We start from the raw sequence: 26,599 nt of genomic DNA, 5'->3' as shown, positions 1-26,599 counted from the left end.
GAAAGGATTTGTTAGGTTCGACGGTTCAAATTCTCCGATTAAATCCAAACCAAATGCCGCGTAAATTTGTTCAAGACAACCTCTTATCATCGTCGATTCAACGTGATTTTCATTGGTGCCATGCCATGGCTACAAAATTAACCACTATTGTTTTTTTCAAAATTACATTTCAATTATCTATTGGATAAAAGCTGTATTTTATAATTTATTTAATATCATCTTAAAAAAACAAAAGTCAAACCCTGATTTACCGCAACATAATCACATCCTCTAATAATCTGTTGTTGAATAGGTTCTTTGTAATAAAGTCTACGAGAAAATAGTTGATAAAGTGATAATTATTTAATTAATGGCTATACAGGTGATGTTTAAATTAATATTAAGACAAGTAAAGGGTCGAATAAATTTGTTGAAGATCATACATTTTACTCTAGTTTGCTTAGAAAATAATTATGTCAAAACTGGTCTTGTAAGCATAAGAGAAAAAAAGGATAAAAAAAAGCATCTTAAATGATATTAAAAATTAGGGATGACAGCTTACTAGTTAGTTAGGTATGCTTGTCGTTATCTTATCTTTACTTTTAATAGATATAGAATTTTTTTCTCATTTCTCAACTATTTTATATATTAATTAAATATATTTATTTAAAAAACAAATCACAACAAATAAATTATATATATTTTTTTTAAGTTTAATACCATTATTTTTTTTAAGTTTAATACCATTATTTTCTAATTTTTTTTTAATACAGTCATAAAGATCGTAATTTGTGTTCAAATATAGTCATTTTTCCAAACGTTTTTTAAATCGTTAACGGCTAAATGTACAACTGCGCAATCAGTGACACACCACTCTTGAAACGTCATCATCGTTTCCTACCTCTAGAAACCCTAGCCACCACCTAACCTAACCCTAACCAGCCACCATCTTCGCACCTCCAGATATTTCGAAACCACCATCACCTCTGTTCATCTTCTCCGTCTAGCAACCACCCAAAAACACCACCACGACCATCTTCCCCTTCCTCCACTATGAATTGACATCAACATCTTGTCGCGACAACCATGACTGCCGCAATGAGATAGCGAGTCGTGCATGAGCTCATCTTCTCTGCAAGTCTTCAACCTACAAAGGGAAATACGGAGAACAAAAAGGTCAATTGGAGTAGAATCGTCGTTGCAAAAGCGCCATTCTCCAACAATCTTCATCTGTTCCTGCCATCTTGAAGCTGCTCTTCGAAACTGCAAGTAAAAAGAAACCAAATCGCAGATAAGCAACCATGAGCTAGATTCGCATTGCGACGCTACTGAATTTTGAAACCCATTCAATTTTCCTCTCATAGTGTAGGCGTAAGGAAACCTTTCCCTTGCATTCAGAAACCCTGATTTTTGGATCGTGAAGGGGTTGTCACATGGTAGTCTCTCATTGATGCGTGATGTTTTAGTCAAAATAGGTCAACAGTTAAATGATATGTCATTCACTCATTGCAAGACTGAACATTTGATTATTAACGATTTAAATGGCGTTTGCAAACAAAATTTAATTGAACACAAATTACGATCATTAACGATTTAAATGGCGTTTACAAACAATAATATTAAACTATTTTTTTAACGTTAAACAAAGATTATAATTCTATAAATATCAAATGAAAATAAATATAATTTAACTAATTATATAAAATATTAGATGTCGGACTTAATAATAAATTACGGAATAAAACATAAATAAAATTATATATATATATATATATATATATATATATATATATATATATATGTGTGTGTGTGTGTGTATGATCCTTATATATAATTTAAAAAATTAAATATTATTTATGCTGATGGTCAATCACTATAAAAATTCTCATCAAAATCAATATAAAAAATTTCAAAACAAGTTAACAGTAATTTAGATAAGTATAAATTATTTTTACTCCACCAAGGGGTAGAAGAGTAATCATCACACCCAGGGAGTACAAACAAAAGCGGACCGTGTCCTTTTGGGTTTGGTTAAGAAGTCCTATAAAATCGTCTCCGTCAAAGGATATTGCATCCATTTCATTTTCGTGTTGAAGAAGGTTCTCAGTGATAGTAGCGTACTGCAAAATCTGCGCGCGAGAGAGATGGCAGTAGAGGTAACGGAGGGTGCTCCCAAGAACAAGAACGCCGATGCTAACGGCGTCAAAGACAAAGGCAAGAAGATAATCCGTATTCAGGTTTCGAAAACTAAGAAACCTTTCTTCTTCTACCTCAATCTTGCCAAGGTATCTCTCGCTTTCTCCTTCGTATTTTCTATCGACATTTGAAGGTAGTTTTGTGGATTGTGGAAATTGGCTTCGAATGGCTCCATTGATCAATCTTGTGTTTCTTTCTGATGATGCAGAAGTACATAAAGCAGGACAATGACGTGGAGCTCTGTGCACTGGGCATGGGTATAAATTCTTGAATCTGTTTGTGCGTTTTATTTCCTTAAACTCTCAATTTAGCGCCTCTTGATGAATAGATTTTGTCTATCACTTCTGCGATTAGGTTTTATATTTTAATTGAAACTAATCACACCAATGTTAAAGTTGTACGTACGAATTTTGCATTATTTTTTTGTTTTTCTAACCTTTTCTTGAATTGAATCCCAGCCATTCCAACTGTTGTGATCATCTCTGAGATTTTGAAAAGTAACGGGTGGGCAATTGAGAAAAGTAAGATGAATCTTGTACTTACGAAGCTCATCGAAAGGCAGAGGTTTTATTCTGAGTTTGACTTGTGTATGTGACACAGATATCATGACATCCACGGTTATTTCCAAGGAAGAGAAAGAAGGTCGGGGGATTCCGAAGGCTAAGGTGGGTTTTTCCTTATCATCACTCAATCTTTCAGTTTGCTGCAACTATTTTTAATTAATGGATGGATATGGCCATAGTATAACACTTCATTTCTTCACACAGCTTGGGATTTTGCTGGGAAAGGCTACAGATACGGAACATAGCACTATTGAGAATCAAAGCACTGTTGATACTAAGGCATAGCAGTTAGAGTAGTTTGACCTAAGGCCATCACCATTTGACTCTTGTAAAACGTGTTCATTGTATATATCATCATATGGTTTGCCCTTTGATTTCTCCAGCGTTATTTTCTTTTAATGGCTAATGACTACTTGAGTACGTAATATAATAATTAACTACCTAATTATGATGACGAAATTCTGATTTTTTTTTGACAAATAATTATGATTTAGGTATGCTTATTAATTAAAACTAAATGTATATATTCATTATTTTAAGTGGGGAATTACTAATTATATGGAAGAAAATAAATTATACTATTACATAGTTTATTAAATAAAAAGATTTTTCATTTATTAAAAAGTAAAATGATGTAATAAAAAGATAACATCCATTATAGATAAATAGAAAATAAAATTGTATATTGAAGTATTTGAAATATAAAGAAAATAAAATCTGAACGGAATAAAAGGGTGACTATAGAAAGCAGAGAGAATCTATCCATCGTATTAACGTAGGTTGCAGTGACAGAGGTGGAAAGCAATGGATCCGCTGTCGGCTCTTCGGGAGTTTACGATGAGAGGGGAGGTAGAGAAGATAGTGCGTGTCAATGGTGAGTTCAGATTTGGGGAGGAGTACACCTTCCCCTGCTGGGTGGAGACAGCTTATCGTTCCACAAAGGGCAACCGATACACTCTGGAAACCCTAGTCCACTACATCAAGAACCACCACCTCAAGCACACCGAGTACATCCAGAACACCTTCGCCGTCGGCATCCCCTCCGTTACCCTCCCCGACCGCAAACCCCTTCTCCAGTACCTCCAGGGCACCCTCACCTCTACCGATTCCATCGAGTACCGCCCTGAGGACCCCTCCTTCGCCCCCAAATCCACCCTCCCTTCGCAGACCCAGGTCCACCCTCAGCCCCAGGAACAGCCCGACAAATTGGACCTCATCTCTCTCATCACTTCCGTCGAGAGGCCCTTGAAGGACCGCCAGTCCCTCCTCGAGTGCAAGAATCGCGACTTCTACAGCGTCCTCGTCTCCGCCACCAAGCGTGAGGAGGACCGCCAGAGGATGGAGTCGCAGCAGCGGAAGGACGGCCTCGTCGCCAAGAGTCGCTTGATGACCGCCGATGACAGGGGTTTAGGGTTTTCCGACGACATGGGCGGATACGATCCCACCCCAAAGCCCAAGATGCTCTTGAAGGGCACCAAAATTGGAGAAGGCGTACCCATTATCTTGGTCCCCAGTGCCTTTCAGACCCTTATCACTATCTACAATGTGAAGGAGTTCTTGGAGGACGGTGTTTATATACCCACTGATGTGAAGGTGAAGCAGATGAAAGGTGCCAGGCCCGATTGCGTCACTGTCCAGAAGAAGCTCAGTAGGGATAGGGTTGTAACCGCTTATGAAGTGAGGGATAAGCCTTCTTCTCTTAAACCCGACGACTGGGATCGGGTCGTTGCTGTTTTCGTCTTGGGCAAGGAGTGGCAGTTTAAGGACTGGCCTTTCAAGGACCATGTTGAAATTTTCAACAAAAGTAAGTCAACTCCCCTCCTTCTGTACATTATACCGATGCCAATCAGTGCTTCTCTTTGATTGTAAGTGAGTAACCCTTTTTTATTCATTCTTTCTAGCAGTTATTGGATTTTACATGCGATTTGAAGATGATAGTTTGGAGTCAGCAAAGAATGTCAAGCAGTGGAATGTCAAGATCATCTCGGTGGGTTCTTCTTCTATTATATCAATCTAGTGCTTTGCTGTATTCCTGTATTTTCACCTATTGAACTTGTAGATTAACATGTTTCTAACTTGTTGCCATTTGCAGATTAGTAAGAATAAACGACATCAAGACAGGGCGGCTGCATTGGACGTGTGGGAAAGACTAGAAGAATTTGTTCGCGCACGATCACGTTCTTGATTTTTGTACCATATTTAGAGTTCATGTACGTACATAGTTTTGATTTGAAGTTCCTTAGGACCGCAATACTGCACTTCTTGTCATATTGATGTTTTGTCAGATTATGAGATAAGTATTTTTCCCTTGTATAATGGATGGAAATCTTACACCTGCAATGAACTTTTACAAATTCATTTGTGAAATTTATACTCAAGTTCTTGTCCATATAAGGTTAATTTCTGTGCTTATTTGGGAACATATAGCCATGGAAGTATTTTTGTTTCTTGTCACACTTTCCATATCAGGAATTACCAGATGTGGAGATTGAGTTGCAGAGTTATAGATTGTTATTCATTTGTTTAGTTATCTTGTCACACTTTCAATTTAGACATTTAATATTTACAATGGGTCGGGGAATGGTTGAAACTAACTTAAGCCCGCCTTAGGTTCAATCCAACACCGATCTTCTCTGTTTAGTACCTTGGAAAGTGCAAATGACAAATTTGCCGTTTGAAACAGTTATCCAAACACACTAATAGCTATCTCCATAAAATGTGGTTATCTTAACCTCCCAACTTGTTTTCCACATTCATGTGGTTCATGACATGCTCTCTATTTGTTCATCTGTTCTGCTGTCCCTGTTTGGATGTCGTGGTAGTCTGTCAATGCATCAGGTTTTGTAATCTATGAAACTCTGACACACTCTTCAATGCCCTTGGTTCCCAAAACTGAGCAAAACAGATTTGAAAGCCCCAATCTTTGGTTATCGGTTCCTCTGATACCATATTGAGATTAAAAACAGAGATAAGTGGATCTATATTAGATGCCTTGAATTGGTTTAGAATAGCTTAATACACCTCTAATCTTCATGTTACATTTATAGGAGCTATAATGCAACCAGCTAAACCTTGTTGGAAAACACACACAAAACTCACCCCACTAATACACAGCTAATTATTCTAACATACATAAATTTAATAATTATTCTAACAGTTAGAAATTTGTGTAAGTTTATATTATAATTATAGAAATAAGGAGCCAATTCTATATAATCTCGAATATTTAGATTATCTATGTAGTATCAGGAACATTTTTATTTATTCTCATATGATATCATCATATATTGTTGAATTTTTTGAAGTTTTTAATTTGTCTTTAGATGAATCTTAACTATAGCGTCTTTTTCAATGATGACGACCAAGAAGAGGTTAAATGTTTGAAATTAATTAAATCCTCTTTTTACTTTTGAGATTGTAGATTGAAAGATTAGATCAGTTTTGTATTGGCAACTATATGTTCATATTGTTATATTTGTGTAACCTTTTTATAGATTTTTAAATATATATAAATCTTGATTGTGAAACTAAATAATTCATAATGATGTTCAGAAACGCATTTGTGTTGTAGTGTCCTACATTTTGGAGATTATAGTATCATAGTGTTGATATCTGTGTTTGTGTTACATGGTCTATAATTGAAGCCTATTGACTACCTTGCTTAAGCCGTGGCTTGAGCTGGTTTGAAAAGGAAATATAAATCTCTTAAGCGTGTAAGCCAGGTTTTATGCCAGCCACCGAGCCGCTTGTTGTATGATGGCCAGAAACCTGAGAACAATCTGAAACAGATTAAAGAGGTTAAACTTGTTCTCTTGTCTTCTATATTATTTTCTAATAAACTAACGGCACAATATTACTTGGTTTAGGACCATGTAGTAATTTCTCAATCAAACAAGGTGGAGGGAAGCTGCTGGGGCGATAGCAAAGGTAGTTCGTTTGGTTTGGGGCTTATTCCTCCATTGCGCTGTAAATGGGTTTGTGGTTTTATGGACTCCAGTTGATTTCTTTGTTTCTGTGCGTGCATTTTGAAATGTTACTTGTTTATCCTGCTTTGAGCGCATTTCCTGAGACTACGTTATTCTATTGTGTAACCAAGCCTTTTTTTTCTTTTCATGCTAACTCGTGCTATATGTTAATTTGATAACTCGAGTAGCAATTGTAGAATTTTGGTTCTGAACTGATATGCCAAATTGCCTTTAATAATTTTTATATGAAAAACGTAACCAGCCTTTTTGCAAATGAAACAATATTGTTGCTTCTCATTTTGTGCCTTGGAAAGTGGTTTATCCTGTCAAAATCATCAATATTTTGGTTATCCGTGAGATTTGGTTTAAAAGATTCACCACATACCAGCCCCAGCCAACCCCATCACAGCCCAGCCCCAGCCCAAGCCCACCCTCAGCCCAGTCCCAGCCCAGCCTTAGCCTGACCCCAGCCCCAGTCCCAGCCCAGCCTTAGCCTGACCCCAGCCCCAGTCCCAGCCCAGCCTTAGCCTCACCCCAGCCCCAGTCCCAGCCCCAGCCCAACCCCAACCCCATCCCAACCCCAGTCCAGCTCCAGTCCCAGTCCCAGCCCCAGCCCCAGCCCCACCACAGCCCCAGCCCAGCCCAACCCCAGCCCCAGCCCCAGCCTCAGCTCCCAAATTTGATGGAGATTTCAACCCATCCTCTCGTGATTTAAGGTGCACTTTTATAGTTGGGTTGCCTTTTACAGTGGATAAATTCAGTTTCTGTCAAGAGTTGATTTCGTTTCATTGCCAGTGTATGCTCTGGATAGTAAATTATAATGGCAAACCACTAGTTACAAACCATCTTTATTGATAATGGATAGGGAGCAAATATCTCTCCTTCTACAAAACCATGTAACCCAGTAGGGTCACGAATGAATAGATTGAACACCCTTCAACCCAAGGAGACTCAATAATAGCGAATGATTGGAAAACAAGGACAATTGCCAAACATGCAAAAAAATAACAAATGGCAAATAACTGATTATAGGATCAGTATGTTGTGAAAGTTGAGACATAAGTTGCTGCCAAAATAAGTATCAGAGGAATTGATAACTTGATGGAATTCCCGGCGGAAGAGCCGTCATCAGTTGTGGGTAGGGTTTTGGATCCGCCTCCTACAAGTGAATGTCAACATGAATGGTTACCAACGACAAGGGGCAAATTGGGTAATGACACCGTGAAGCATCAACCAAAATACTATCTAAAAATGTGGAGAAGTAACATTCAATACCTGATGGAACAGAATTTGGTGATTCAGCTACTGCTCCTGTTGGTGGTGAAGCAGCTCCTGTAATGAACAAAACATGTCAAGTTAGCAGAAGAATTTAGATCAAAATAAATTATGGTTATCTTATTGTTTTATAGTTCTTATTTTGTTATATTCATTGCCTCCATACACCATACTCAGGTTTGATACACGTTTAACTAGAGAATCCTCTTTTTTTTCTTGTATTCTATAAAATAGGAGTTGTTGTTCTACTTACCACTGTTACACTGACTGGTGGGTGGTGTCTGCACCTTGCAAGCACCTGGCAAGGCCAGAGCTTGAGTTTGATTGATGTTGATCCCCAGTGATGATCCGCCACCACTAAGAACCTGACACAGGCATTGTGGTTGTGAGCGTACCACACTGGAAAGCTGTGAGCAGCATCCTTGGGATGGAGTTGAAGAATTCCCCGTGATATAATTGAGACACGGTGACAGGCTCACTAACACATTTGTGCAACTCGTTTGAGCTGCAGCTCCTGCACACAGCATGGCAATCACCACCAAAACCAAACCCGTATCCATTGTTGTGTGAGCCATTTGAATTGTTTGATGCAATTACTTTTTTGTGGTATGTGATATTGTGGATGAGGATGGTTTTGGAAGAACGAAGCATGGGTTTTTGTAGGGAAAAGGGTGAAGAAAATGACAATGGTAAGGTGATGTGGGTGAACCACTCCTCCTACTCGTTCCAACGCGACCTGTTTGGTATTTGGTGGCGGCATTATATTTTGTTAGGTATTCAAACTTTTGGATTTTTATGCGTTAGTGCAAATTTCTAAAGACAGTTCGGTTAAACAGATGACCGACTAAAGCATCTGAGGCTACCCTCTATAATGTCTTTATGTTTACAAAGCTGTAGACTTTGAAAACACTACCAATCAAGAAAGCACCATGTGCACGCACTTTTTATCCAGTTTTCTCACACTTTTTTCTTGCTTATTATTTCCTTTAACCACAAAAGTTCATATAAAATGTACATACAATTACCGACCTCTTGTTTATGTTTTCACCAAAATGTGTCATTAGTGTTTGATATATGGTTAATCAATTGGGTCTGGTATGTTGCACAAAAGTTGAGGCCTTTTTCTTATGTAAGCAATAATAATATATTGAAAATCGTCTAAATGACAATTTCATTTAATTCGTCAATCATCTATTTATACTATTATATTATTATAGTATGTTTTTAAAGTAGTTACACTATATTATGTACACTTAAACGAATTGAGTAAGTTTAATGGAAGTTGGATAAGTTATTTTTTTTAACCGACAGGAGAAAGTATGTTATAAAAAAGCATAGAAATGGCAGGAAGTAGAGATGAACTACTAAGATTCGGTTATCCAAGGTTATCCAACTAAACAGCTCACCTAATAAATAAACAATGATTTGATTTGACCTTTTACATGTCATTGTAGAGATTCTAAATTTACAACATACCAATGCTACCTAATCCAACTCTACACATTTTTCATTTATTGGTGATGGCAGTTGAGCTTTTAAACCAGCTACAACAAAACCTCTATTTATTTCCCCTCTCTCCATGAACTTGCTTATCCTGCACTTTCCCATTAACGGAACTGTAATTTTGAACAGAACAAACCCCAAAACACCAAAAGAATGGAGCGTTTTGTGTACCTAACTGTAGTATTAGCCATGGTGATGATAGCTGCACCAGCCAAAGCTCAGGTGACCACGCCATGCAGCGGATCAATGATAAACAGTGTGTTTAACCCTTGTATGAATTTCCTCACAAATAGCAGTGCCAATGGCACTTCACCTACATCTGAGTGCTGCAATTCCATCAAGTCCCTCACAAGTACTGGCATGGACTGTTTGTGTCTCATTGTCACCGGCAATGTCCCCTTTACAATACCAATCAACCGAACCTTGGCCATCTCTCTTCCTCGTGCTTGCAACATGCCTCGTCTTCCACTTCAGTGCAAAAGTATGTATATATATATATACACTCATTTTCATTCTTTTCATTCTGTTTATCCATGAAGCTAAAAGATGATTTTTTTGGTTATTTTTCAGCCTCAGCTTCACCACTTCCAGCTCCAGGTAGTCTCATTTTCCTAAAACTTACCATATTAAGTATAAAAGTTTAATCTTTCCATTCTAACCAATGCTTTGAGTGGTTTTTATTTATATTTGCAGGACCAGCTGCTTTTGGGCCATCTCTTTCCCCATCTCTTAGTCCTCAAGGTAAAAGAATATCATGCAGTTTTTCAATAGCTTCTAAAGTTTGATTGAGTCTAATGTCAGCATTTTCTTTTTCTTTGAACAGCTTCCGCCATACTTCCCCCACCTTCCTTGGCACCAGTATCTGACACAAACCCTCCTTTGACTCCATCTTCTACAACAACTGGAAGTGGACGTTCTGATCTCACTCCATCATCTGCTGTTTCATCTAACCGCTTCCTACCTTCAGTTATATTAATTGCATTAGGATTTGCTGTTCTTTAAGCACTACTAGGTTGTTGCTTTCGATTTTTATCAGATTGTTTCAGACCCACCCACATTGGGGGAGTATTTACCAAATGAAAAGCATTTCATGTTTGTGTTGTAATGTATATGAATGCATGGATAACAAATTACATTACTGTTACTTCATCCATTCCAGAAGCTTATTGAGTTTTATTACTTCTAATGAACCAACAATTCCATTCGTTAATGCAACCACAGGACTACGTCAATTTTGTGAAAATCTTAAAATCCTTGCCTTATAAATTAGAAGTAGTAACTATTAAATTTATCTTCTGTTCCTCAGCAATCCAATTTTCTATCATCTTAAAATCAATATTTGACTTTTTTAGGTGTTCACCAATTTATTGGTTACACACTAATTTAATTAAAAAAACAAAAATGAGGCATTATTTTTTGGTCTTTCTGTCCATTAATTTAAAAATGAATAATAATTCTTTAACACGTTATCCACTTTAACATTGAAACGGCATGCTGTGAATTCGAATAATAGCTTTATTCAGCTAATTATATTGTACCATTTTACAAATCAATAATATGATACGGTCTCAAATGAATGTATTTGATATGTTAAGATATTGATATTCTTTAAAAATAGAAAAATATTCTTTGACACTTAATTTTTTTATTAATGTAACTCTTTAAAAGTAGAAAAATAATTCTTTGACTCACTTAATTCTTTCTATTAATGTAACTCTTTCCATAATGTCTTTAGGAGGTAAAAAATAAAAATAGAGTGAGTGAAAAAATAAAAGAGAAATGATTCTTTGATACATTTAAATTTTTTACATTCACTTGACACTATTTTTACTTATTTTTACTTTTTTTTTTAAAAAAGATTACAAAACTTTACACTTTTTGAATTATTTTACCCTTATATTATATGTTAAATGAATGTAAAAATGTGACATGATATTATTACTCAAAATAAAGAGAGTAAGGAACAAGGAAAGAGCAATTATATACTATGTAATTTTGTTGTTTTTTTAATTACTCGTTAGAACACATTTTTAAAGTGAATAAAACTCAATAAATATGAAGAAATAAAAGTGAGTAGTAAATAATCTTTCTCATAATAAATTATATTTATAGAGAGAGGTGAATAAAAAATTATAATTGTAATTAATTGATTAATATGGTCAATTGGTCAAATATTCACTATTTAATCCATTATTATATCCAATGGAGTTTGTAGTGTATTATATTCATAATTATATTTATTATGGTGTAATTAATTTCTTGTTGTCGTGTTATAATTATATTTATTAGGTGAATTCAAGAGAATATTTATCATAATTATTTTCCGTTAGGATGTATTGATGACAACAGAAAATATTTAAGGGTGAAAGAGACGAGAATGTGCAAGATTTAGTTGAAGTGGTAAATGACAGCAGAAGTGGTATCGATGGTGATGAATAATTCAGCAGCGTCAGCGTTGGTGCTCGTGGTGTTGGTGAGCTCCGCAGCGGCGGCGGCGGCGGCGATAGCGGAGGGGTGCAGGGAGGATCTAATAGCGTTTTCAGGATGTCTGGCATACGTGTCGTATCCGCCGAACAACCTGACAGAAAGTCCTTCGGAGAAGTGCTGCATGGCGTTCTCAAGGGCGGTAGAATCGGTTTGCCTCTGCTACGTTGTCGGCGACCCTCTGATTCTTGGCTTCCCTCTCAACACGACGAGACTCTTCTCTCTCTCTTCCCTTTGTCCGTCTCCATTCTCAACCTCTTTTCCCTCTCTTTGTTCAAGTACTTTCTTTCTTCTTTCTTTCTCTTTCTCTTTCTTTCTTCACAATCCCACGTTAACTTTCTTTGCATGCCGTTCTTCTTCCTTTTCTTTTACAGATTCTTCTGCTCTGCCTCCTCTCGCCGCCGCATCGAATCAAACTCTGGGAACTTCTGTCAGTGAGTCTTTCATTTTCTTCTGTCGTTAACTGCTTTCAAAGACATGATATATATCTAAACAAGAACCACGTCGTTATTATTATTATCTTTAACAATATTCATGTATGGGCAGGAGCAGGAGGAGGAGGAAGAGGAGGAGGAAGAGGAGGAGGAGGAGGAAGAGGAGGAGGAAGAGGAAGGGGAAAGTCAGGGTCCGGCGATGAAGGAGAATCTTCTGGGAGAAGTTCACCAGTTTTAAACGGTGGAGCAGGAACGGTTTCTCACAGACACTCTTCTTCTTCAACCCTCATTCCATTCTTCACTTTCTCAGTATTCTTGGCCATCTTCTCTACACTCCACAACACGTGATCTTTTCTTACTCTCATCGTTGTTTTTTCAAGATCATATAGGATGAATGGTTGAATAATATTCTCCATGTTGCTACAATCCAATTTCAGTACAGAATGAATGTTCTTGTTATTCATGCATGCAATATTATAACACTTTCCACCCTTCACAGATCTTGTTTCTAATCCCAATTTCGTTTGCATGCATGTTTTTTCTTTGTTTACATGAATTTCACGTTTGAGACTTTGGTTTATTAACGAAAATGGTGTAAATTTGTTGAGATTTTATGGAAATGGATAGATTATGAAAAAATATTAGTTAGTATGACTTTAAAATGAAGGAGCCATCGTCTTCCCCAGCACGACTTTCGTATCACAACTTCAGTTATTTGTGATTTTTTCTTTTCACTTTTTTTAATTTTTTGAATTCTCGTTAGGGTGTACTCATCCATGTTCGTTTTTTTTTTCTTCATAATATATCAGATTTCACACCGTTTTTGTAAATAAAAATCAGATTTCAGATAACTGGTTGAAGGGCTATATTAAATAGTAAATTCTGCAGATTGAAACTAACTAATGAAAAAACTTATTCTGTTTCCTCTTTATTATTTCAACTGCTACAGGTACTCACATATTCATGCAGACTAAATTTAACATAAATTCATCCAGATAAAACCCTTTATTATTTCATTTTCTTTATCTTGTGTCGTGCATTCATGATAAACTTTACGGCCAAACACAAGATTGAGATCGCAGAAAACCTTTTCTGGTGATAAACGGCGGTTAAAAACCAGAACAACTCATTGAGAAAACCAAGTTCCAGAAGCATCACCTAAAAGCTAAACTTGCACAAAACCTGGGGGAATTCAGAATCTGGTATCTAACTGCACGTAAGGAATATAAACAGACAAAAATGGAGTATAGACATTAAAATATCAAGTCCAAGTAGTCCGACGTGCTGGATTAATTACTTCTCCAGCCATCAGACCACTCAGCTTCATCGGTAACAGGTTTAGGGAGCCCTATCTGGGAAGAATCTTGGTCCCATTCTGCATTGTTTGATGAATCTTGACCCCATTCTGCGTTATTTGAGGGCCACGCATTATCTTCAGTCGAGTATGGATTCTCTCCAGTGTCCTCATCGTCATAAGGTTCCACCCTTTCAGGAAGAGAACAACCCTGGTAAGATGAATTGTCTACACAGTACCACAACATTTGGCTCCAATTTTCATCCTGCAAAATGACAAATGAAGAACAATTTCACAAACAACCATGGCTATCAGGGGATCATTGTTTGAACCTGTTTTAATATTATTGACATAATTGAATATTTTGTAACCATAATTATCCTGCTAAAGAGATAAACTGAACAATTAATGAAGTGAATGATGGAAGTGGAAATCCCACATAAGTCGTTTTCTTACTCACTTAACTTCTACTCTTTGGCTACATTAGAGAGCTTTGGTAGTTGGGTTCCTTTGGGATCATCCAATTTTTTTCTTCTTTTAGATAATTAAGATAGTCACAATTTGTTGGGTGAAAGGAAATTACCTTGCAGATTATATGCGGATTCCCAATTATAACCAGCAATGATATAGCACGAGTTATAGCCACGTTAAACCTTCTATAATTGCTCAAAAAGCCAAGACAGTGGACTCTGTCAAACTCGTTATGTTTGATAGTTGATCGAACTGTTGATATGATAATAACCTCCTTCTCTTGTCCTTGGAATTGCTCGACACTACCCACTTTGATGTTAGGCATATCTAGATTTTCAAGTGTCTGTTTTATTTTTGACACTTGTTGCCTATATGGAGTTATTATGCCAATGTTTTCCTCCTTTATGTTCCCTCCTACAATCAGTCTATTGACAACTTCTATAACCTTACTGGCTTCAATGCGGTTAAACCACGATGGGTTATTTCCTTCTCTTTCATCGCATCCTTGGATGCCACAGAAAAGAATAGGGAATTCCTTATTAGGTAGCAACTCCCCCATCGTCAGGAAAGTTGTGGAATCTCTACAAGCAAGCAATTCCCCACAATAGAACAACTTTGAAGGAAGATGCAATATTGCTGGGTGACATCGATAGTTCCGAACCAATCGTGTTACATAATTAGTATCTCCACTGGCATATAGCGGGAGTCCAGACAATCGTTCCATATATGAAACCCCCAAACCAAACTCATCTGCTTTCTTGGAATATATTACTGGACCCAATTGCAATTGGTCTCCAGCCAGAACAACAACAGTTTTCATTGTGCAGAGGTGGGATACAGGGATCAAGGTTTCAGGTTCAGAAGCTTGGCCAGCCTCGTCCAAAAAAATATGGGAAAAGTGACCACGGGCAACATCTTCAGCATAAAGAAGAGACGCACTCATATATGTGGATATTATGATCTTATAATAACTGAGGGCGTTCACTGGGGGACACTTAAATACCATATCATCAAAGAAGCAGAAGCGGATAATTTCTGGTTTAACATCTTCGTATGGCCTGGTAGATGCATTGAGCCTGAATATTTCATTTTCTCGCAACTCAATGTCCTGTTGAGTAAGGAGTCTCTCCAGTATGTAGTCTGCTGCACTATTTGAGGGTGCACACACAAGAATCCGAGCATTCTTGTGATATTTGTAGAGCTGCAGGATTGTTTCTACTATTGTCCTTGTCTTTCCCGTACCAGGGGGTCCATGAATCAAATAAGGTGGGGCACCTTTGCAACCAAGAATCATTTTGATTGAACAAATTTGCTCCTCGTTAAAAGTACCAGATATGGGTACTAGAGCAGTAGTTTTAATGTGTCTCTTTTTTGATGTAGATGGAAAGAGGATGTCGGTACCCAAGTTTTCTGTTGCCTCAGCTGCTTGATATAGCCTTCTCATATTGATCCTGTTATAGGTGAAGTGAACATCATATGTATTTTCGTCCTTGTGGTAATGGTAAAGGTTATATTCAGGATCAAACTTCAAATAAATTTCATCAGCTTCAACTCGGTGGATAAAGCCCTGGAGAAATTCACATACAATTTTATAGAGAGAAGAGTGCTAACTGTAAATGATAAATACATTTGTAGAATAATGGAAAGTAAATTTGATAATTATATATTTAGGACTGAAAAATAAAAGATGTACAAAATTAATGAATAACAGAACTCCCCTATTTAGACAAAGTTGCTTGTTACAAATAATTGAATTATGGGAAATGATTGATTAATTTTTAAAATATTATTCATTAAGCTGCCAAATATAATGCAATCATTTCCTCAAAATAAACAGCACGTTTGATTTCTCCAAAGATCATACACATGGTTATAGAAATCATTTCGCAATTATAATCATGCAAATCAATACAACATCTTGTCCTCATTGCTGAACTTGTCTTCATTCGCTTGGATATTGCAATTCATATACTGCATTTTCTGCAGACTATTATGTCTAGGTCGTTCCGTCAAGTAAAAAAAAAAGTCCCTATATGTTTCTTCTTTCTTTCATCAAGCTTTTATTTTATTTTTCTAAATTGTTTCAATGTTCATACACATGAAAATAAACAGTTTGCTTTCCATTCCATCCCCCACAATTGGATCCCAGAAGACTAGCATGGGTACAAGAGAAAAAAGGATAGACATGTCAAATCTATTAGACAAAGTGATCACTTGTTTTATTCAACAATTTCGTAATAATATCTGGCTTTAATTTTATTCAAGGTTTACGACCTACACTCAGGAAAATCACTGCAAGAGTGGTTTAATCTATCTTAGCTGCCCTGAAATGCAGAGATGAAATGCAAGAGTTGTGCCGTTGATAGGGAAGATGACTTATACATTACAAATATCTCCATCATACAAACATCAACACAAATGAGATGTCATTCTATGGCCGATGATCAAGATAACACTATCACAAAGACATGTGCTTTTACGATCTACCAGATCAGGCTCTTATCACACAAAGAAAATATACAAGGACCAAACCTCATAAGGCTGTCTGTTGCTATTATCATATGCGAGCTTAACAAATATACGATCCCCATGAACCAGAGATGGTCTTCTCTCAGCAAGCCCAGGAACCTCCATAGACAAAAATCGATTGTTCCTCTTTCTCATCGATATAGATTCCATATCATAAATCCTCATGTCTTCCTGAAAATAGAAGTCAGAGACAATGAATTAAAAGAAACAAGATCAGTAGGTTTTTTATGACTTATAGCAACTTAAAGTATATAAAATAAGATTACCTCCAACTGGATCTCTTCCATTATTATTAATGTTTTGAAATAAGATGAATAAGTCCTTCCAGTAAGACCTTCTTCAACAACTTGAGGGATCTGATTATTCTCAAGCAACTCTCTCATGTCCCTGGGAATGTGATATACTGGAAGCCTGTTTATGTATCTTCGAGTTGGCTTCGCTGGAGGACGTGAGCCTGGAACATAATTATCCACAACAAATTTGTCCTTTTTCTTTGCTCTTGAATAGGGCCTCTTAGCAGCCAAAGACTTGGAGATTTTGTCTTCAACTAAGAGGAAAACCACCCTTTCAATTTTTTCATCTCCAGCATCAAAATATATGACTGATGAGCACATGCCAATTTCTTTTGTCTTGCAAGACAGCCATACTTTCAAGTTTTCACGAGGTTGAAGCACCCTGTCCTCCAAAGTGAAAGATTCTAAGCAGCTCTGTTCTCCATCTGCATTTGAATTTTCCGGTAGAGGTTCTGTAAGAGAGAGAGTGAAACTATCCGTAGGATTTGAGGCAAAAATATGAACACTCCACAGGTCCACTGGTTCATCAGTAGTATTCCTAACGGTTATTAAATCCACAGCAGTGTCCCCTATATATACAGATTGAGGCTTGCCATCCACAAATGGAAATGGGGCAGATACAACAACAGGAGCCCCTTCATAATCAAAGTCACTGCAAACAGATCTCTCTTCCTCAAAATCTAGAAACCCAATTTCAGCCTTATCTCCAATGACAGAGCGTTCCTCATCTGACCACCCGGCAGTACTCATCGGAAACTGCTGTACACCGCCTCAAAGTTGTCTCTACACAAATCATCACCCAAAAATAAATACAACACAACATTTCAGCCAAACCAACAACACAAGTGAAATTATGAGAAAGGGAAACCACAAAACGACAAGGTTTCGTTCCCCTCGAGTAAACTACAAAACAGACACAGTGCATTTTTTAAAAATCTCCCCTGGTGAGTAAATGGAAATCCAAATTCATTCTTAAATTACATAACCTAATTTCCATTACTTAAACTAAATTATCATCCTACAACAGATATAATCTTATGCTTGACCAAACGTACAAGTAATAACCCCAGAAAGGAAGCCGTTTGAGTAAACAGTCCGAGGCTAAACGAAGAAAAAAAAAACGCAATACCTAAAACTAAAGCTGCATGGATTAAGAGCATAAAACGGAAAACGAAGGATCAAGTAAATGATTGCTTAGAAAGCGAATCAATGAACAATCTGAAACAGCAACAATGATGAAGACAGTAACAGAAAGAAGATCAAAACCCTCGTTTCCCTTATTCCTTACCTTAGCAACCAAGTTTTGAAAAAAGAGAAATTTGCGAAATCCCTTATTATTCACACTCCATAGCCACTGTCAAATGAACCTACTCAACTCCCAACTTTTCATCCTTCACTCCTTTTTTTTCTTTTTTTCTTTTTTTCTTTTTTCATTTTTCTTTCATTTTTAAAATAATTATTGTTACCTTAAATATATAATTACTTTATATGGTTTTCTTTACGTGCGTGTACACATGTAAATAGTTACATGTGACGTTGCATGTATGTATATAATTTGTTTATTTTTAGATATCTTCGTATGAATATCAAGGTATCTAAAAATCACCATATACATACATATGGCAATTTTTTAGAAAATAAAAACTATATGATAGAAAATAACTAATAAATTTATTTTGTGAGTTATTTTAGATATTTAAATGCGATTCATACAACGATAACTTCTAACTTCTTAAATTAGTCAGTCAATTTCGTGAAAAATAATTTATTCTGGCAATTAAAAATCATAATTGCAAACTCAAAAATTTACTATTTCTTTCGTAACATAAATGTTTGACTTTGGTCATTCAAGGAAGAATAAAATCATTCAAATTATTATCTAAAGAATCTCTCTAAGATGTATATTTAAATTTAAATAAAAGTACATTTGAAAGCATAATTTTTTTATATAAGCCTAACATTGCAATAAATGAAACTTAGATAAATATAAGTTAACTGTATATAAGCCTAACATTGAGATCATAATTCATTTATGTGATGGGCTTCGCCGGCCAGCCCATTGGCCAAAGCCCGTATTTATATCCCTAACTGTATAATATCAATACAGGATTAAACTAGAAACTTATAACCTAAATTGAATGATGCAGTTTTCATCGTTCTTTGAAGAGATTATTTTCCTAATGTCTCTTTCCTTCCCAACCAAAAGGAAGAACACACGTTTACCAGAATTAGGCTTCCACCATTTTTATCCATAGTCAGATTTTTACTTGGATAAGAATCTATAACGTATTAGAACGTCCTTGTTGACGATTCTTTACTCCAACAGCATCTAGGGTTCCTTGAACAATGTGATATCTCACACGGGATAAATATTTAACTCTTCCCCATCTTATTAAGACTAATGTTCTTGTAAATTATGGCCAATACCGGGTATATAAACATTAATTAGAGGTTAAGCGTACTCTGACAACTTTACTTAAGGCAAAGTTTGGTTTTTTTGGGTGTAATAGTGGAAAAGTTGACAGATAAGTCACCCTTTGTTGGATTTATCGAGAAGGAGATTTATAAAGAGACACAATATCAATGGAATGAGTCTAATAATATAAAAAATTGATACTATTTTCTATCCAAAACTTTAATATAATAGATTAATGGATCTTTCACCTTTGTATTTCCAACAAAAGTTGTGGTCCAACCAATGGTTACATGATTATGGTTGAAAAACTAGAACAATACTAGGAAAAGTCATATTACAGATAACCTCTTCGAGTTCATATGCAGCCTGCAAAGTCTCTATCAAATTCTTTCTTTAAAGTCAAGCTCAGAAGAACACTCTCATAACACATGCAAGCTACACTTATTGTTTTGATTGCTTATTCAACAACAAATTTGATGAAAAGTAGAGAACACTATAATTAAAACCATCATCAAACCTTTCTTTCTCTCCTTTTTTCTTGTACCAAAAGCTCATCAAATTTAATACCATAATTGGTTTGATTTTCTTTTCTTATTTCAAAAGTCTAATCAATGTTCTTGCCTGTTACGAGTTTGACAGTTCCTACAAATTAATTACATGACTGGATAACTTATTTATTAAATTTACTAGAATCGGAATCTCCATGTAAAAGCCATTTAAGCCTTTCGAGTTTGTTAATGATCACAACAATATAAAAAGAACACGCAGCAGCAGAGGAATATTAAATACGAAAGACACCTTTATAAGTGAAATCATTAATCATGTGCCAAGAGTCAGAAATTGAGAAGTGGAAGCTCTGGAATTCTATCAATAATTAGCTACAAATTTCCTTTTTCTCTGTAATTACAATTTCTTTTTCATCACTGTAGCAATCAATACATAGTATACATCAATCAAAATTCATGTTTTTTCTGCACTCGGAACAAAAAAGTTAGTAGCCTAATGATTATGTTGACGAACTTTTCAACTTCATTCAGCCATCATGAACATTCTCCAAAAACAACAAAAGAATCATTAACTAAATAAAAAAAATGGTCTCTTTCCGCCTCCTGCACAACAAAAAAGAAAAAAGAAAAGGTTTGATCATGAGTATGCGTGCGGCGTGCGTATCACTAGTGACATATAAAAACAGAAGGCAACATTAACAAGAAAAGAATAATGTAGTACCCAATGATTGTGCAAGAGTGCCGATGAACACAGAGGGTTTTGAGACATGTAAAGTTGTGTGTTTGTTAATTGGGTATCAGATAATGCACAGTTGCACAGTATTTAAGCTGGCGTGAGATGCTAACGAGATGATGATGATGATGAGTAACTTGTACTGATCATGTGTTAGGCAAGGCATGACTGTACAGAAAAATTACATGTTAGCACCTCACAATGAAAAAGTTAAAGTTCAAATTAGACAAAAGAGGATGAGAAAAAAAGCAGGAACAAGAAAAGAATTAACCTTTTTCGGTATGTGGGAAATGGGTTGTTTCTATCAGTCTCCACAAATAACATTGTTCAAAGTGAGGTGACTCCAGCTTGTTGACCAAGTCCTGAACAGTGATAGGTGCATGCATGTAAGATTTTGAATTTCGTAGAGGGTAAATTATTTTGATGACAGTAACAGGGGAGGAGATAAAAGCAGAAAAGGTTGAGACAGACTCATCAGAAGACTATGCAGTGAACACATTCTGATTATTTTGACTAACGGATCGAAGAAATCAGTTTGTGTATATTGAAAAGAAAGGTAAAACTAGTAGGAGTTAATTTAACACATCAAAATCCAGTCTATTGTGCTCAAATATAATATAACTCAGTTGCAGTTGCAGCTTCTGAACCTTTGTACTTGTGGTCTAACCAATAATATAAAATAAGAAAAAGGCCTCATAGATAGCTCTTTGGGGAAGGAAGGGGGTCATTGCTTTGCACATGCCATGTGCAAGAATTTTCCATAAAAAAAAAAATATCATTTTAGGTACCTAAGCTTGCCACAAAAGCAAGAATCTTGTGTTTTTGGAATTGAGAATGTACCTGAAATCCCATATATCAGAAAAAACTAAGTTCGGTATATCCATGGGAATATGGCAAGAGTTCTTCCACCTCGATTCTGTTCCTGGAACAACAGCTCACACTTTTCTTCAACCTTCCATGATTTGCCTCAACCTCAGCCGAAAATATGCCATAAACTGGCTTGTGATCTGAAAACCTTGATTCTCCACGGACATAGGATAATTGATGGAGACCTTCTCCATACCACAGTATCCGATCACACCTATAAAAAGGAACATATTCACATTGGAATGAGTTGAAATAAGTTGCAACACTGAAAAAATAATCTTTCCATAATTGCTTATTTTATAGCCTTTATGGGGTTGGGATGGTTCTTGTTAATTCTTATTTCTTTGGTTAGGTGACAGAAGATGATCTTACCAAGCAGGTGTTCGCCTTTTCTCCTTTGGGTGCATGTCATCTCCTGCATATCTATCTGAATTTGTTGAATACTTGTACGTTGGAGGAAAATAAATCTTTCCTTCATTCCATCCGACAAATGCACGACCTCTCTTTTGTTCTATTCTCAACTGCAAAAAGAACAATATAGATAGATATTAACATTGGTTGTTTTTGTTTGCCAGCAATCCAGTTGAAGGTAAAAGAGAAACTAGAAATTAGAGCTGTGTAAATGCACCTGGTCGTTCTCCAATAGTGCTCTCCAATTTTGCATCTCAACAAGAGCCTTAGCAGAACGGTAGGAGAGTACAATTCGATAATTCAAGTCTCCAAGCCATATAATTCGACTAAGGAAATGAATCCAAAGTTAAAACATGATGCAAAATAGGCAAATTCAAGAATCTCTAAAGGAAGTTCTTACTCATGCTCGAGGATTGTCTCCGGAGACTTCTCATTGTCAGGACCATGAACACGAGGAAACCTTGTCTTCTTAAGAATTTCTATCACATCAGAATTTCTTCTCAGTTCATCACCCTCTTTCTGTCCTGAGGTTAAGTGGCTACAAATGAAGCAAAAGCTTGTTTCATGTAGAGACATGCTAATCGAGATGGATCCCTGAAAATACACAGGCAGAATAGCTCTCATGTCAACAGATTTAAATTATTCAACACATTTTCCATCAATATATGAAACGAAAAGTTGAAACAAGGACAATGATGACTCAATTAAAACTACCTTATTTCCAAGATAACCCATCAATCCTCTGCCAACACATGACACTTTCATGTTTCCAACATGATCCTTCAATTCACTCCTCACCCATATGGTAAGAAATATTCCTACCATTTGCTTACTTGCAACAACGCAGTACCTGGAACGCCTTGGCATGACATATCCATCTTCCGTAGAGGCAGGCCCACCATGAGACAACGGTGAAAATAAGACTGTGTTTGGCGAATCTCCAAGGGCATTGTCATCATCAGATGAACTCCATCTTGAGTAGTCACTGGGTCTGGAGTAGTCACTTGCTCTGGAATAGTCACTGGGCCTATAACCCCATCTGAAGCTGGGATCGAAGTCACTTTTCCTCTGACCAAAAATTACACGATCACAAACACTGAATCTTCGATCTAGTCGAGGCTGCGTAGTTGAAGGGTCATTGTCAATTCCCCAGCTGCTAGAAGTTGTCTGGAACGATCGACGATGGAAGAGTGATGAATTCTTCTGCCTAGCTGATCCCTCAAAATCTACATTTAATTCTACCACTGGCTGAGGCAGTGGAGATGGTGTATAATACCCACCACCTCCACTAGAACCAGGAAGATTGTTTAAGGTTCTTCCAATGAGAGCAAGCCATTTTTTGGCAGGGCCGTTGTCTTCAGCGCCTAAGATGTTACCAACATTCAAGGGAACTACCTCTTGAAATCTGTAACACAAATGTGTCGTTAACAACTAGTATTAAGGTTGCTTGGAAAAAACATGACCTTAAATAGTACCAAATCCTACCCAAGAACATAAATATCTGCAGGTGGTGAGGCATGAAGCAAATCATCTATACTCAAATTTCTTGGTGGAGATCTTCCAGCAACATTCCACGTAGCAACAAAAACGCTGTTCATAAAGTAAGAGAAGCACTCATGAGAAATTGGACTCATCAAAGCTAGATTTGTTTTTCCTGGTGAAAAAGTAAGGTCAAAGAAAAAGCATACCTGTAGTTATGGACATCGACAATTCGAGGATGGTCAAGACTAACTCTGCCTCGCCTGACCTGCTCCGTGTTCCTGCCAAACTTCTCTGCACAGTGCAATGGGGGATTATTGTAAACACATTTTACAAATGTTAAGCTAAAAAGAACAAGAGAAAAGGAAGAAAATTTTTCAAATGGGTAATTATTCAAAGAAAGGATTTCTGTAATCCGTAATTCTGTACCTGTTTTGCTCTTTTTGATTGTGCAAGGCTCTCTGTCGGAGAAGCTTTTCCTGCTTCTGTATTCTACGTCACCTCCTGGAGAAGGAATTAAGTTACAATGCATCAAATTATAATTCATAAGAGGTTAAAAAATCGTGGAGAAAGAAAATTGGGAATGCAACCAAAAACGGATTTTATAAAAACAGAATCGGCTAGAACTTTAGCTTCAATTCATCGTTTTCCTGAATGCCATTACTTTCTTGTACTTCCCTTAATTTCACCCCCACAATGCGTTAGCATCTCATTGGATTGAAGCATGTGCATGTTAGTACCCAAGTTTAGTTGAAAACGATCACTTTGGAAAGTAATTTTTTTGAAGGAAACAAAACAAAAACACCAACCTCCATAAGCACCACCATTTGATTGGCAGGAGTCTTCCTCTTTGCTTTTGATATTGAAGAACTTTCTCACCATTCTCTTCGACCATGAGAGCTTCACAAGGCCCAAACACACAAAACAGTTAACAAGTTGCCAAAAATTGAAACATGCAAATTACATATTCAAAATGTACAATTTCATTTCCCAGGAGAACATAAAATAAAACCGACAAATGAAAGGAGAAATTTTTATTTTCTTTCAGCAGCTGAGTTGAGTCAACAACAACAGGGTAAAATAAAAACCTTGCTTTTCTTGGAATTCTCGTCTCTCATTGTTAATCTTGCACCTCAGACAGCCCGTCAAGTATGCTATGTTGTACTCTAGTACAGATTAGAAAAATGCTGCAATCCAATGGCGACCAGAAATTCTCAACAATTGAAGAAGCAAAGTTCTCTTCTTGTGAAACCCTTTGTGAGAATAGAAACAATAACAAACTCTCGTAAGCTTCTCAAGTTGAGAACAACAAAGGAGAAAGGGAGAGACAGCAGAATGGGTGAATGTGATGTTCTGTTTCGCTCCTGTGATGCCACAACCACACCCTTAAAAATTTAAGAACAAGGAAACAAGGTCCCTGTAAATATGCCACCAAGTAGAAAGAAAGGCAACGCCTTTAAGTATTTAATGCCTTTAAATGAGACGAGGAACACGACAAAAAGACAAGCAAAGCAATATAGAGAGAGAGATGTGTTTCTCTCTCTTGGGAAAAACTCACTGCCTCGTTCTCTGCAACAACCACCAAGTATCAAATTTGATCAGAATAAAGCACTGTGGGGTTAAATATATTTATTTTTTAAAATGGCAACATCTCAGTTGAAGACAAGGCAAAGATGAAGGGAGCAGAACAGGTCGTTTAGCTTTAACGTTTTGGTCAGATGAACAAAGGCTGCCCCTGTTCAGCAAAGTGAGTGAGATCTACCAGTATCTTATAGCTGTAATCTCTCTTCCCGTTTTGGTCTTCCGACCAAAGCAAAAGCAGTTGAACGTGGAAAAAGATAAAAGGGTGGTTGTGATATATCTATTAATTTGGAAGACGTATCTGTCTCTACCTATGTGCAATGTGTGTGTATTTTTTTCTTAGTCTTTTGTTAGACAAGGAACGTTTGTAGCACAGCGTGTTACATGGTACTCCAAAAATTGATTCTGTCCTGTCTTATATTTCCATGGATTTGTGATAGAACATAGATTCATAGATAGTATGCTGTCATTGGTTGGAAAGACAACAACCTGGTAAATCTCATTTTAAAAATTGATATATCCACGTGAAACACAAGTTCTGTATTTCACAATTTTTATCGTGAAACTGGAAAAATAAACACTTGTTCAGTAATTTATGCTCCGTTGATGAATACAAAGGAAAAAGAAAAACAAAAAAAAAAAAACCATTTTTTGAGTTTTTCTCTTCTTTGCAGTCTCGGGCGCCGTCCAAGTTGCTGCTTTTGAAATCCTCAAACAGTCAATAATCCATGCATTTCTTTCCCATAAAGAACTTTGTCAAAAGGGAATGAACCACTATTTAGTTTCAGTTTCGAAAATTGTGAATTTCTTCAGGAAGCTGATGCAATAACGAACAATGACAGTGTGTCAAAAATGTTTAGTAGATTATTAAGAATCAGAAACTTGTGTTATAGTGACTAAAAAGTTGGAAATAAATTAGTGTATGAAGAATATAATATATCTGTTTATGAATAAAAGGAGTGACTAACATGGTTCTATCCTTACCTTCACGGAATAGAGTTGGTGATGTGATGATGTGACACACTTTTACTTTTTGCTAGATTTTAAGAGTATGGTTGCGTTTATTCGTTGTTAATTTGGCTCTTTGGAATTATTTGAGGACACAGAGAAGAAAAAGGAAGAATGGGGGCGGCAAAGAGTAAGGAAATTTGGGCCATTTATGGTAATTGAAAATGTCTAAAGCAAAAAGAAGTGGGCCCACAGTTTGGGTTGTGGTCTTAATCTATTTGTCTTGTATCTTTGAGTATTGTTGGCAACCTAAAATAAACAAGATCTTCTTTGGTAGAACATAACCTTGAATAAGTCATAAGGGGATGCTATCACTGTATGAGATCGTTTGTTTCTAGAATAGTTCATATTGGGAGGCTGTCATCAATGTTAGAGTGATAACATTGAAAGGAAGAAATCATTCTTTAATGAGATGAATCTGATCTGACCAAAAATAGGTGTAGAGGGTAAAAATTCATATCCCAAAATAATCAAAATATTAAAGACATACAGATTTGTCAACTTATATAAAACCTAGTTTATTACTTAAAAAAGAGAACTAAATAAATACTGAATGCTCTGGTTTAAAATTTTCATACTCTTTTTGAACTTCGTCTCGTTCCAATATTTTTA

The 26,599-nt window shown here is 36.4% G+C and overlaps 8 protein-coding genes across 14 annotated transcripts; 4 read left to right on the top strand and 4 right to left on the bottom strand.

The window, feature by feature from the left end:
• The first annotated feature begins 2,073 nt into the window (after positions 1-2,073).
• LOC106777452 (uncharacterized protein At2g34160) lies at positions 2,074-3,136 on the top strand. The gene is made up of 5 exons (XM_014665034.2): positions 2,074-2,264; positions 2,384-2,432; positions 2,634-2,696; positions 2,776-2,840; positions 2,943-3,136. Exons 1-5 carry the CDS (start codon positions 2,124-2,126, stop codon positions 3,021-3,023), a joined length of 399 nt encoding a protein of 132 aa, XP_014520520.1. The 5' UTR covers positions 2,074-2,123; the 3' UTR covers positions 3,024-3,136.
• Positions 3,137-3,467: 331 nt separating this feature from the next.
• LOC106776948 (protein CDC73 homolog) lies at positions 3,468-9,634 on the top strand. Of its 5 annotated transcripts, XR_002666042.1 has the most exons (5): positions 3,468-4,542; positions 4,640-4,725; positions 4,831-4,948; positions 6,383-6,535; positions 6,605-6,849. XR_002666042.1 is itself a non-coding variant. In XM_022775967.1 (4 exons), the coding sequence occupies exons 1-3, from the start codon at positions 3,543-3,545 to the stop codon at positions 4,921-4,923; spliced, it is 1,179 nt and encodes a 392-aa protein (XP_022631688.1). In that variant the 5' UTR covers positions 3,468-3,542; the 3' UTR covers positions 4,924-4,948; positions 9,611-9,634. The 5 variants fall into 5 exon arrangements, 4 of the variants coding, with proteins under 4 accessions (XP_022631688.1, XP_022631687.1, XP_022631686.1 ...); XM_022775967.1 differs by lacking the exons at positions 6,383-6,535; positions 6,605-6,849 and adding an exon at positions 9,611-9,634; XM_022775966.1 differs by lacking the exon at positions 6,383-6,535.
• Positions 7,159-7,549, bottom strand: LOC111240542 (glycine-rich protein 5-like). The gene is made up of 2 exons (XM_022775627.1): positions 7,543-7,549; positions 7,159-7,442 (listed from the first exon to the last, which is right to left on the bottom strand). Exons 1-2 carry the CDS (start codon positions 7,547-7,549, stop codon positions 7,159-7,161), a joined length of 291 nt encoding a protein of 96 aa, XP_022631348.1.
• Positions 7,738-8,575, bottom strand: LOC106776951 (non-specific lipid-transfer protein-like protein At2g13820). Its single transcript, XM_014664433.2, has 3 exons — positions 8,232-8,575; positions 7,979-8,035; positions 7,738-7,862 (listed from the first exon to the last, which is right to left on the bottom strand). Exons 1-3 carry the CDS (start codon positions 8,551-8,553, stop codon positions 7,738-7,740), a joined length of 504 nt encoding a protein of 167 aa, XP_014519919.1. The 5' UTR covers positions 8,554-8,575.
• LOC106776950 (non-specific lipid-transfer protein-like protein At2g13820) lies at positions 8,566-10,630 on the top strand. Its single transcript, XM_014664432.2, has 4 exons — positions 8,566-9,962; positions 10,052-10,078; positions 10,175-10,222; positions 10,305-10,630. Exons 1-4 carry the CDS (start codon positions 9,635-9,637, stop codon positions 10,481-10,483), a joined length of 582 nt encoding a protein of 193 aa, XP_014519918.1. The 5' UTR covers positions 8,566-9,634; the 3' UTR covers positions 10,484-10,630.
• A 1,190-nt stretch (positions 10,631-11,820) lies between these two features.
• Positions 11,821-13,362, top strand: LOC111240533 (non-specific lipid transfer protein GPI-anchored 2). 2 transcript variants are annotated; one of them, XM_022775555.1, is made up of 2 exons: positions 11,821-12,201; positions 12,340-13,362. In XM_022775555.1, exons 1-2 carry the CDS (start codon positions 11,886-11,888, stop codon positions 12,426-12,428), a joined length of 405 nt encoding a protein of 134 aa, XP_022631276.1. In that variant the 5' UTR covers positions 11,821-11,885; the 3' UTR covers positions 12,429-13,362. The 2 variants fall into 2 exon arrangements, with proteins under 2 accessions (XP_022631276.1, XP_022631275.1); XM_022775554.1 differs by having other exon boundaries at positions 11,821-12,243.
• A 113-nt stretch (positions 13,363-13,475) lies between these two features.
• On the bottom strand, positions 13,476-18,415 carry LOC106777108 (probable RNA helicase SDE3). Of its 2 annotated transcripts, none has more exons than XM_014664628.2 (5): positions 18,275-18,415; positions 16,960-17,769; positions 16,697-16,864; positions 14,277-15,731; positions 13,476-13,958 (listed from the first exon to the last, which is right to left on the bottom strand). In XM_014664628.2, the coding sequence occupies exons 2-5, from the start codon at positions 17,734-17,736 to the stop codon at positions 13,689-13,691; spliced, it is 2,670 nt and encodes an 889-aa protein (XP_014520114.1). In that variant the 5' UTR covers positions 17,737-17,769; positions 18,275-18,415; the 3' UTR covers positions 13,476-13,688. The 2 variants fall into 2 exon arrangements, with proteins under 2 accessions (XP_014520114.1, XP_014520115.1); XM_014664629.2 differs by lacking the exon at positions 18,275-18,415 and adding an exon at positions 18,116-18,228.
• A 1,849-nt stretch (positions 18,416-20,264) lies between these two features.
• Positions 20,265-26,461, bottom strand: LOC106777105 (type IV inositol polyphosphate 5-phosphatase 7). The gene is made up of 13 exons (XM_014664626.2): positions 24,487-26,461; positions 24,208-24,298; positions 23,828-23,902; positions 23,608-23,692; positions 23,405-23,509; positions 22,634-23,324; positions 22,320-22,513; positions 22,137-22,245; positions 21,881-22,029; positions 21,482-21,722; positions 20,913-21,003; positions 20,630-20,809; positions 20,265-20,511 (listed from the first exon to the last, which is right to left on the bottom strand). The coding sequence occupies exons 1-10, from the start codon at positions 24,514-24,516 to the stop codon at positions 21,497-21,499; spliced, it is 1,755 nt and encodes a 584-aa protein (XP_014520112.1). The 5' UTR covers positions 24,517-26,461; the 3' UTR covers positions 20,265-20,511; positions 20,630-20,809; positions 20,913-21,003; positions 21,482-21,496.
• Between the last annotated feature and the right edge of the window lie 138 nt (positions 26,462-26,599).

Source organism: Vigna radiata, chromosome 11, assembly GCF_000741045.1.
Source record: "Vigna radiata var. radiata cultivar VC1973A chromosome 11, Vradiata_ver6, whole genome shotgun sequence".
Taxonomy (NCBI): Eukaryota; Viridiplantae; Streptophyta; class Magnoliopsida; order Fabales; family Fabaceae; genus Vigna; species Vigna radiata.
The sequence above is the reverse complement of the archived record's forward strand: the minus strand, read 5'-3'. Positions and strand labels throughout refer to the sequence as shown.

Bases quoted from the DNA above. Each gene is read 5' to 3' on its own strand.
- LOC106777452 (XM_014665034.2), top strand. From the start codon at position 2,124: ATGGCAGTAGAGGTAACGGAGGGTGCTCCCAAGAACAAGAACGCCGAT. The intron at 2,265-2,383 runs GTATCTCTCGCT...CTGATGATGCAG, and splicing joins TCTACCTCAATCTTGCCAAG to AAGTACATAAAGCAGGACAA. The intron at 2,841-2,942 runs GTGGGTTTTTCC...TTCTTCACACAG, and splicing joins GGGGGATTCCGAAGGCTAAG to CTTGGGATTTTGCTGGGAAA.
- LOC106776948 (XM_022775967.1), top strand. From the start codon at position 3,543: ATGGATCCGCTGTCGGCTCTTCGGGAGTTTACGATGAGAGGGGAGGTA. The intron at 4,543-4,639 runs GTAAGTCAACTC...CATTCTTTCTAG, and splicing joins TGTTGAAATTTTCAACAAAA to CAGTTATTGGATTTTACATG. The intron at 4,726-4,830 runs GTGGGTTCTTCT...TGCCATTTGCAG, and splicing joins GGAATGTCAAGATCATCTCG to ATTAGTAAGAATAAACGACA.
- LOC106776951 (XM_014664433.2), bottom strand. From the start codon at position 8,553: ATGGCTCACACAACAATGGATACGGGTTTGGTTTTGGTGGTGATTGCC. The intron at 8,036-8,231 runs GTAAGTAGAACA...TGTTCATTACAG, and splicing joins CACCAGTCAGTGTAACAGTG to GAGCTGCTTCACCACCAACA. The intron at 7,863-7,978 runs GTATTGAATGTT...ATTCACTTGTAG, and splicing joins ACCAAATTCTGTTCCATCAG to GAGGCGGATCCAAAACCCTA.
- LOC106776950 (XM_014664432.2), top strand. From the start codon at position 9,635: ATGGAGCGTTTTGTGTACCTAACTGTAGTATTAGCCATGGTGATGATA. The intron at 10,079-10,174 runs GTAGTCTCATTT...TTATATTTGCAG, and splicing joins TTCACCACTTCCAGCTCCAG to GACCAGCTGCTTTTGGGCCA. The intron at 10,223-10,304 runs GTAAAAGAATAT...TTCTTTGAACAG, and splicing joins CCCATCTCTTAGTCCTCAAG to CTTCCGCCATACTTCCCCCA.
- LOC111240533 (XM_022775554.1), top strand. From the start codon at position 11,886: ATGACAGCAGAAGTGGTATCGATGGTGATGAATAATTCAGCAGCGTCA. The intron at 12,244-12,339 runs GTACTTTCTTTC...TTTCTTTTACAG, and splicing joins TTTTCCCTCTCTTTGTTCAA to ATTCTTCTGCTCTGCCTCCT.
- LOC106777108 (XM_014664628.2), bottom strand. From the start codon at position 17,736: ATGAGTACTGCCGGGTGGTCAGATGAGGAACGCTCTGTCATTGGAGAT. The intron at 15,732-16,696 runs GTTTGGTCCTTG...GAATTTCTCCAG, and splicing joins GCAACAGACAGCCTTATGAG to GGCTTTATCCACCGAGTTGA. The intron at 13,959-14,276 runs GTAATTTCCTTT...GTCATTTTGCAG, and splicing joins ATCCGCATATAATCTGCAAG to GATGAAAATTGGAGCCAAAT.
- LOC106777105 (XM_014664626.2), bottom strand. From the start codon at position 24,516: ATGAGAGACGAGAATTCCAAGAAAAGCAAG. The intron at 24,299-24,486 runs GTTTTTATTTTA...GGCCTTGTGAAG, and splicing joins AGAATTCCAAGAAAAGCAAG to CTCTCATGGTCGAAGAGAAT. The intron at 23,903-24,207 runs GTTGGTGTTTTT...TTCCTTCTCCAG, and splicing joins AAATGGTGGTGCTTATGGAG to GAGGTGACGTAGAATACAGA.